Raw genomic sequence first — 10,600 nt, forward strand, 5'->3', positions numbered from 1 at the left:
AGAACAGAAAAAATATGAATTTGTAAAATGTTCCAGTAATTAATTATCTTGTCCTTAATAGTGTTTTTTCCTATTTCAAAGGAGTAACTGTCATGGCATATAAAGCATGCAGATGGGTCTATCATTATTTTTTAAACAGGTACTTGTTTTTAATTAATTTACAATCTATCGTACTATTGTCAGACAAATTTTGTTTGAGAGTGTCTTTTGATCGATTTATGAACAGATAAACACTTTATATTACATGCATTTGAAAAGAAAATGGTCAATAACGTATTAAACATGTTTTTTTTTTTTTATTGTAAATGAGAAACAGTTTCAAATTTTTCTGTCATTTAATGCATTATACTCATAAAACGTATCAAGAAGAAGAAATTTTGCTTATCTAAAAATATTTATGAATATGGAAGTCATGACTTGTTAATATCATTATATCTAGATGCAATCTTCAAGAAACATTCTGCATCTATAAAAGAAATACATGTGTTTAAGAACTGAGAGTGTTTGAGAATTCATGAGGACATGAACTACGACGCTTCACGCGTACGCCGGCGAGAAGCGCGTTAGCGCTTCATGATAAATATGCAGGCGTGAAGCGGTGAAGTTCATGTGCCTCATGGATTCGCAAAAATTAAATTCATATCTTATATTTACATTATTTTTCTGATAACTTGCCACATATTTTTGTCATTCAACGATCATTTTTGAAAGAAAACAAAGTTTGCATTAAAATAGTTGACTTTAATCACATCACAATGGAAATATTCTTACTCATCCCATGAGATCATGAACTTTTTTTTAATTTGCAAAAGATGTTGAGGAAAAATATTTGAAAAATGTAAATATAATATGATCATATTCTTAATAGAAATTGAAACGGAACTACTAGGTTTAAAAGAAAAAGATGGTGATGTTGAAATTTGTACCGTTCCCGATCTAAATAAATCTGATTCCGACTGGAAATTATTAAATGAAAATATTTCAGAAATTTATAAAAATACTAGACTGCTTGCCTGTAATATGGATTAGAAGAAATTAATTAACTATTTATCATATATATTTTATATTTTTGATAAACTAAAAATACTCGATTGACTAATTAAGCTTTTGCAAACCTTTACTGAGAATGTGTGTGCTAATGGAAATGTTGTATATGCGTATTTTTACATGGACTGTGTAAATTATCATATCGATATCAATGTTATACTGTATGTCCAAAGTGTAATACATGTATCAGTTTGAATGCCAAGAAATTTAATTCAGTTAGAATTGATTGTTATGAAATTATAAATTCAATACAACTAATAAATTTCCAAAAATCTCTTATCCATATTTTAATAATATATGATTTCATAATTGTTAAATTATCCACAGGTCCGTAGAACGCGGTGGGACCAGGGGGCCCCGGCCCTCCACTTTTTCTGAGTGTAGTATTTTGCTATATTAAATTTTCTTTCAGATGCTGGTGCCAACCCCTCCCCCCATCCGATTTTGTCGCTGTAAGGTCGATCACTGATAAATTCCATATTTTCATGACTTGGACAGTTAATTAGGTTTTTGACTTGGACAGTTAATGAAGTTTTTTTTTTTTGGGGGGGGGGGGGTCCTCAACTTTCGAAACCGTTGCTACGAACCTGTTCCAGGCCTTTGCCACTACCTTAAGTGTATTTATCTTAATGTAAAACATAAGTGAAAAGACAATATGGCTTATTTTCAAAAGAAATTTACTTCAGTAAAATTCTTTATGCTAAATGTACTCCAATTTTTCGCAAGTACGTATGCTATGTACAAAGTTTGGGTTTTAATGTACGATTGTATATCACAATGGAGTACATGCATGTTTATGTTTTTCTAATGTAATTTGTACCCATAGAGATTTTTTAAAATTTATCTGAGGGTACAAAAATAGTAATTTAATTTTTATGCTGTAACCTTGAAAATATGTATACAGATTGATTTGCATAATATATACATGTATGTTTGAAAGATGGCGAATAGAGAAAACATGGACGCGCACTAGTGCTATCCGTGCTTTACTTCTGTATTTAGGTTTAAATTCAATATTAATTTGATCCGCCACATGTAATTGTAGTCTCTAAACCAAATAAAATACGATCTGCGCATACTTAGTACTTAGCGGAGAGGTCTTAGTCTTAGGCCTAGTCTTACGCCGCTTTCTGAAACGCGATTTAGGCCCGTCTAAATTTTGGCGTAACTTCCTTAGTCGGACTAACTTAGGCTGAAATCTACGACTTTTTGAGAAACGAGCCCCTGAAATCGCACTACGGACAGCGGACTTGCGAACAAAAGACAACTTACGGGGAGCGTATAGAAATACGTTTTAACATTTACCTGAGAATTTTCTCTCATTATCTCTGACATCTGTTAAAACGAATAAATTGAAAACAATTAAATTGGTCAAAATTTGTTGAGATTGGTAGAGATTAAAAATAGTTCGTTCTTAGCACATTTTGCAAACAATTAAACTACCATATTAATTGATCATAATTAAATATGTTTTCTTTACATCAAATGCAATGGCGGATTCAGATTGGTAACGGGAAATGCAGCCCCCTCCCTTTGATTTTGGAAGAAATAAAAAATAATAAATGAGGATTGTAAAGAAAAAAAATATAAGAAGGGGTGAAAAAAGAGACTTGTGACTGTATACATGTTATTGGAATTTTATGATGCAACAGGCAATAATAAACTTGACATATGATTCATCTTCTTCAGCACAATAAAGTCATTCAAAATTTTCGATATCTCTTGATTGCACAAGAAATAGGAAACCGATTGTTTATATCAACACATTAACCACATCAGCTCGGTTAAGATAATATAGAAACTAGTGATTATTTTTATCAATAAATCGGATATGAAAAAGAACATAATTTTGAAAAAAAAAGTCACAATGAGGAATTAAAATTTGCAAAATTTGATTTGAAAAATCCAAAAGTACGTTGCTAATCTGACTTTATTGAGTGATTTTTTAAAAGAACTCAAAATTTAATGAAAGTAAACAATTAAGAAAGCTTCCCTCTCCATTTTTAAAAGATAAAATACTTGATATAGATAACACATGTACGTGCAAAAATTCTGAATTATGTTTAGTACATTAATTAAGCCATTTCTTGGTTGAATATGAATTTGTGTATATATATACATTTATATGGAATTAAAAGTTACATGTTATTACCTCGATAATTCAAATTGTATTTTTATCATGGCCATGATGTTATTACAAACTCTTTATTAAAATACATCGATGCAATAATATTCATACATTTACATTAAAAAGCCTGTCTTTCAAGATCCAAGAATTAAGAAACTTCCTAGACTCCTAGCAAGGCGTCAAATTCAAATTTTACCTGTACCCAGTGGAAACCTCAAGCAGGTGGCCTCAGATCCCAAACAGGTATCCTGACTAATTTACATAACACTTTGCGCGGCTATTCCAACAAGAATGTAACTGTTCAGTATTTTTAAAAAAATTTTTTTAGGGGTAACTTGTTTATGACTTAAAGTTTTAAATCAGTAGTTATATGTCAAAGCTCAGTGCTTGTTACCCATTTACAATATCTGGATCTGCGCCTGATATATCTGGAGTACGGAATAAGCTGTATGTGATATGTTATTTACGTTCAAGACACCGATAATGTTTTATTGTCCAAATTTATTTATTTCCTGAGAAAGTACTTTTTTGTTTAAATTAAATGTTTTATGTCCACTAACAATTCCTTAAAGAAAATTTATCATATAATATATTTTATATAGTGACGCCATAACTTACTTTGAGAGATTTTTTTTATTTAAAGATCATGCGCTCATTAACGTACCTATATCAAGATGCAATTCCTTTACATTTTCTTAGTTCTTGGAGATTTCTGCTTTTTATTTGTTGTTGGGAAAATGGTGCAACGGGAATTAAACAATTAAACAATCTCTTGGGAAAGGGGGCAAATCATTATTTTAGGAAAAGTTGGGGAAGACACCCCCCTTTCATTTATGTGCAAACTTGTACAATACAGAGTAGTGTAAATCATACAAATAAGAACGAAATGTGATTATCGAATACAATAAATCAAAACTACAAAAATTATTTATATTATTCACTTTTTGACACGTTCCCTTACGTGAAAAGTCCGCTGTCTGAAGTCAGCTGTCGGGTGTCTGAGATTCCGAAAATGTTCATAATGACATTATTTTGTTCAATATACAACTATAGTTTTCTTAAGAACAGCCGACAAACATGCGCTGACTATGTATTCAGACGATGATAAACGCGTGATCCTGATTATCTATTGATATTCAAGAAATCTTCAGGCACCATGCCTTCGATATTTATTTAGTTTACCTCTTACCTCGAAAAGAGCGTTTTAAATTCACATCTGTACCATGAATACACGGTTAAGATATCGGGGATTTATATGATGGAAAGAATTAATCATTTTATGAAACTTTAATTTACGGCATTTTTTCTGGCCAGTTAAGGCCACCCATTCTTTATCACTATAGTAAATCAATGTGTAAAAGGTAGCACTATAGTAAATCAAAGTGTCAAAATTAATAACTGTAATACATGCACAATAATTACTATAGTCATACAAATTTATTTTAATAATTTATCTAATTACACAACCTAGGTATTACCCGGTATTGCAGATCTTTTTTTTTTTTTTACTTAAGATACCTTTTGATTTCATTTATTTACAACACGAGAATTCTTTGTATGCAATACTTTTTGTATTTTATCATTAGTATAAGAAACTTTTTGGAAACCTAACATTTTTCTATGAATGATAATGGCAAAATATTTCTAAACGAGTAAAGGTTGGTCTCATTTCAAATCATGTTTTTTATATTACTGTATCGATTTTGATAAACATGTAGTTTATGAAAATTTATATACTGTAGACAATGTTTCCTCAGTCGTGAAAATTAATCATCGCGGACTTATTTCAAACTGACGAATCGCGAATAAAAGATGACGCGAATAATAGTTGGTTTACAGTATAACTGAACTTTAACAAATGGGTGAAACTTACTGGACAACTTCTGACCTCTCATACCCCGCCCCTTCCAATGAAATCTGAAATTTTGAATAAAATAATTTCCAAATCATCTTATCTTAAGATAAAAAAGGAAAACATTCATATGCAAGTAATTTTTCCTTTACTAAAATGTACATGATTGACCTATTTGATAAAGTTTAGTTAGTTACACCACGTAAACTTATTTTGTTCTATTTCAGAAAATGCCTACATCTGTCATTTTTATGGTTGGCCTCTTCTTGGCAGATAGGACATGCGCAAAGAGATTCCATTATGGTGTTATGATCGATGCAGGAAGTTCCGGTACACGAGTCAGAGTGTATTCATGGCCTGAGCGAAGATCAACTTTCTCAACATTTAACATAACTGAAGTATTCTCTCAGAAATTAAAACCACCATTGAGTTCATTTCAGGATAGATTAGATTCAGTTCCGGAATATATGCATAATTTGACCTCAATCGCCGAATCAAAAGTTCCATCTCATTTTCATAACAGAAGTCATCTGTATCTACTTGCAACTGCAGGTAATCAACATAGACAAGAATATAGCTATCTCCTACAAAAATGACCAATTTAAGTACTAGTATTTTTAATTATTAAAAAAAATCCAATTCTAACTCTTTCCCAGGTCTTCGATTTCTAAAAGAGGAAAAAGCAAAGAACCTGATGAATACAGTAAGACGTGTGTTGTCTGACAGAAGAATCAACGAATTCATTTATAGCGAAAGAAGCGTTCGAATTCTCTCTGGTGAAGAGGAAGGCGTGTTCGCTTGGATTACGGCTAATTCTCACAATGGATTCTTCTCCGCTAACAAGTGAGAAACCTATTCTCAAATATTTGATTTAAACTTCGGTATCCAGTTATAATCATGTACAAGGGGTATTAGACTAGTTCTTGTAGCATGAGTGCTATTTCTATTAATATCGTAAATTATGATACTTTTTAGATCTCTGACGAAAGGTTTCGGTGTCCTAGAAATGGGAGGCGGATCCACTCAAATCACTTTTCTACCAGAAGGACCTCTCTTAGCTCACATGTTTACACTCCGAATAGCAGGGCGAATATACAATCTCTACTCGCACAGTTATTTAAATTTTGGAATGAATTATATGTATAGAAGAATAAACAAGTATCTTATCCATCAAAGTTCACAGGACACGAGGATCAACAATCCGTGTGCATTGATAAGTAAGAATGTAGAAAACTAAAATTCGAGTATTTGAATTCAAACATTATAAGCATTGCCTTTAATACATTTCTTGAAATGTAATTTGGATGTACACAAATTATATATCATTTGTATGCCATAGCAAAGAGTCTGTTGTTCACCAGTCCATCTATTATAGTTTATAGTTTTTCAAATCGCTACTCATACAGTTTTGGTCAATTTTGATAATTGACTACAGCAAGGTACTCTACATTATTTTGCATACTGGTATTTATGACATATTTAGTAATAAATACAGGTTTTTGCATATGTGATGTGACTGACGTCGCAATAGCCATATAAGCTTCCAGGGCTGGTATGGATCATGCAGGGCTGATATGGATCTACTGGGCTGATACGTATTTGTAACACACTCGTTGAAGATTAATACTTAAAAAACAGTACTTATAAGATAATTCACTTTTTTGGTTCTCATTCTCTTAATTTTAAATTACTATTCTTTGCTTTAATAAGCTAGTCAGTGATTATTTATTTGTATTTGCTTAAACAGATGTGTGCTGTATCCTATTACTAAGTATGTAATAAACATATTAAAAACATACCTTTACTAGTATCAGTCCTTGATCAATATCAGCCCTCGGTCCTCTGTCTGATATTGGTGTCTCGGGCTGATACAGAATGTGATATGGAAATGAGGATGTATTATTCTCTATTGAATCTCATGAGGGCTCGTGCCTTTGCCTTGTTTACAATTCATTTTGTATACTGGATTTATGAGATCGATCACTGTTTCGTTATCTTCAACTTTTATTACATTGGTACACATTTAGACTGCACCAAGACACGGTCTGTTAACTGGTACAATTTCAGAAAATTTTAAGATGCATATTCTCATCCACATCACCTGATCCCACCTCTGATTTTTTTTAGAGGTCCACATGTTCACTCTGCTCCATATTTGTATCATTTCAATGGACTTTTGATCTTGATTACTGTTCGTGATCTTCATATTTAATTCTATGAATTTTAGACTGAATAAGAAACAGTACAAGTCCAAGTAAAACTTATAGACAATTATTCAATCCAGCAGATGTACGGTCTAGATGGAAACATGTACATATATCATAATTTGAATATTTCAGATGACAATTACGCATACGACACTGGAGACAAAACAGTGACATTCCGGGGATCTGGTTCTCCCTCTGAGTGTTTCAGTATTATATCTAGCTTTCTGAAGGAGGCTCACAACACTTGTTACCCAAAGCCGTGTGCAATAGGTTCTATCTATCAACCCTCTTTGGGTTCCAACAAATTCTACGCCATTGAAGCTTATGCTTATGTAGCAGCTACTTTAAATGCTTCAGACTCTTCAGGGAGACTTGATATCGAAAAACTTAACAAAACGGCATACGTGTATTGTACTAAGGTAGGTAAGCTGGTTACTAAGTCAGTTATTACTCAAGTTCAGATTTTTGTTTCATTCGCACTGAAGATGTAGACAGAACAAGCTAACGTATCAGGGATCTAGAGTTGATTTGAATTAATTGGGCAATGCAGTTGTCATTAAAGGTTTGGAGATTTTGTGTAAGAAAATGTTTAGTGATCGAACTTGATCAGTGCATACTACCATTGCATTGCAACATAGTACACATATTTTACTCAAGAATGACAAAATTTGTTTTAAAATGCACAAATAAAAAGTCGATCTACATTTATATATAAAAAAAATTCTGTACTACAATGTACATATAATTTTTCATATTTTGATTATAATTTAATAATTTGAATTGCCAAAAGTTAATATGTCATTAAATACGTTTACATCGGTGTCATAGTTGGCCGTTACATCTTTCTACAAGACTGGAAACAAAGCATGAACAGCTATAATAAATGAAAGATCCTTGCAATGGAATACTTCACATCTGCTCTTTTTAAAATTTTTAAATGCGTTTTATATTTACCTTTTTCAGACTTTGGACTATGTAGTATCTGCTTACAAAGTAACGACAGAGTACGCATCAGTCACCTGTATGATGGGGCTTTACATAACAGAGTTGTTCACCTTCTCTTACGGGTTTCCGGTGAACACTGATAGGATCTATTCTGTTTTAAAGATTAATGGAAAACCACTCGGTGAGGCGTTGACATCTGACATTGACTTTCGGTCTGCAAATCGAAAAAAAAAAAAATTAAAAATAAATGAGGCTATCATTAAAAATATCTTTGTTTCCCCTAACCCGACCCTAAAATCTCAAGTTGGGTACATGTAGGTAGGTAGGTAGGTAGGTAGGTAGGTAAATTTTTTTTTCTGACAGCAGCTTTGAAAATACATTTTGAAATTTAATGGAATAAAACCTTTATAAATAAGAAAAGTACAAAAGAAAGTAATTTGTAAACAGAATTTCATATACATGTAAACGACGTTTAAAAGCAAAATATAAGGTAAATTAATTTACAACTATTGTTCAATTGAACTTGTAAAATATCTGACGCCAATGTAAATTTATTGAAATCGAATATATAAAAGACAAGACTCTTGGATATGCAAGGAATGGAGTATATTTTTCAAACCTACTATCAGGTCCCAGTGCTAACACATGCAATTAAAGTACATGTACATTATCAAGGGCTTCGAATTGTGCAATGGTCTAGAGCATTTCCTTTTGGAGTCCGGAAGTAAGGAGCTAATTTTAATTCCAAGTCGTAGGTTCAAATATAAATGCAGGACGTTGAGACCGGTCCTTCGAATGAGACCGTAAAAACTAAGGTCTAGTGTCGCAGTAGATGTTGGCACAAAAAAGGTCCCTCACAATTAATGGCTAAAGGTGCCGAGTACAAGATTAAATTTGGAGCCCTTCACCGGGCTAATGTTCAACAAATCTCGAAGGAATTTTAAGCAAAGAAACAACCAATTTTCGGGGCCCTAATTAAAGAAAAAATGCACTGGACATCTCAAGAAGCTGTATCGTGATTTCAAAGCTATTTGGAAAGAGTAAGTAAATAATATTTAATGAAACAAAACCATGTCTAAAAATGATAAATATGTCATACACAATGTCAAAGTCACGAAGTTTAAGCCATGAATTAAAGGCATGAAAGAAAGGAACGTGTGAATTCTATTCATCAGTATTAAATATGCAGACATATTAACAACTCCTATGGTCCCATATAGTAAACATAGGAGAATAGATGAATTTTTTATTAGATCAAAACTCAAATTAAATAAAATGCAGTGAAATTTATTGATGTGTTCACGAGGAAGGCAGGCCTTACCATGTATCGTGGATACTAAGTACCTTAATTTTAAAGAAGGGTTTGTCCATACCACAGAAACAATCGTAATTAGTCGTGATATATTTTATTAACGAAATATTTGAAGAGTGTAAGATTCTAATAACTAAAGGCATAAGATTGATACGTCGCCTTTATTTATTAACTCGAACTAACCCTCTTTGACCACGTGATGTGGGGGCCATTTTGTTTCCAACAAACGCCTGAAAATCAAAATTAACAAAATCCGCCGTTCTGTTAAAAACGGATTTTGATGAAATTGTATTTTCATTAAAAAACATTTTAAAAAAAAACAATACTGGAATTATCTTATTAAAAAAACTTTTCAGTCGGCGCGATTTAATTGGGTCGGTCGCGTTAGGGGAAACAAAGGTATTTTTTTTATTTTGGCCTGAACAACATTACTGGTACATGTAGATGATGAAAAATTGCAATATAAAAAGAAGCCTAAACACTTGTATTCAAACATAACCTGATTTTTTATTATGACTTCCAAAACAGTCGAAATAAATGTTGAACTCTTCATATTTTTTGGATTTTCAGACTGGACATTTGGTGCGGTACTGTACGAGAATGAACTGATGGCTAAGGACTATCCCTGTGCCCCAATACCCTTCCTGTCCAGTGCAGGAGTATCAAAACAAATCCAAAAACTAAGTTTTTTGGAGTGGCTTCTCATCCTTTCTCTGTTTTCTTTTCATATTTTTATTTGACAGATTCTAACACCAATGTTTTATACGTGTTCTTTGTGATTTTCTATGTACAGTAACTACATGTGAGTATGCCCTACAGTCGATTGTTACTTACGTGAATTAATTTATTTATTTACATGTATATATGTGTGTATATCTGTTGTAATGCCTAGGCAATAAATAAATGAAATGTAATCACCAAAACAATGGTATTCAGTCGTGTAATTTTAAAAGGTGGAAGTATTTCCTTTAAGTTCCTTTATGCGTTCGCACAAGTATTTCATTTATTTATGACTAGCTAAGGGTTCCAAAAAACACCTTAGATGACCTTGAATACTTAAATGTAAGTGATATGCTATAATCTTAATTTAACAATTTATCCTAAAAGGT

General features: G+C 32.2%; 1 protein-coding gene across 1 annotated transcript; it reads left to right on the forward strand.

Moving 5' to 3' along the window:
* Positions 1-5,257: 5,257 nt before the first annotated feature.
* Positions 5,258-10,400, forward strand: LOC133175090 (uncharacterized). The gene is made up of 6 exons (XM_061310217.1): positions 5,258-5,579; positions 5,684-5,870; positions 6,003-6,244; positions 7,367-7,653; positions 8,198-8,360; positions 10,062-10,400. The coding sequence occupies exons 1-6, from the start codon at positions 5,258-5,260 to the stop codon at positions 10,229-10,231; spliced, it is 1,371 nt and encodes a 456-aa protein (XP_061166201.1). The 3' UTR covers positions 10,232-10,400.
* The last annotated feature ends 200 nt before the right edge of the window (positions 10,401-10,600 follow it).

This window comes from Saccostrea echinata, unplaced genomic scaffold (assembly GCF_033153115.1).
Source record: "Saccostrea echinata isolate AGI-Se365-2 ecotype Australia unplaced genomic scaffold, CSIRO_AGI_Sech_v1 ptg000002l, whole genome shotgun sequence".
Classification (NCBI taxonomy): domain Eukaryota; kingdom Metazoa; phylum Mollusca; class Bivalvia; order Ostreida; family Ostreidae; genus Saccostrea; species Saccostrea echinata.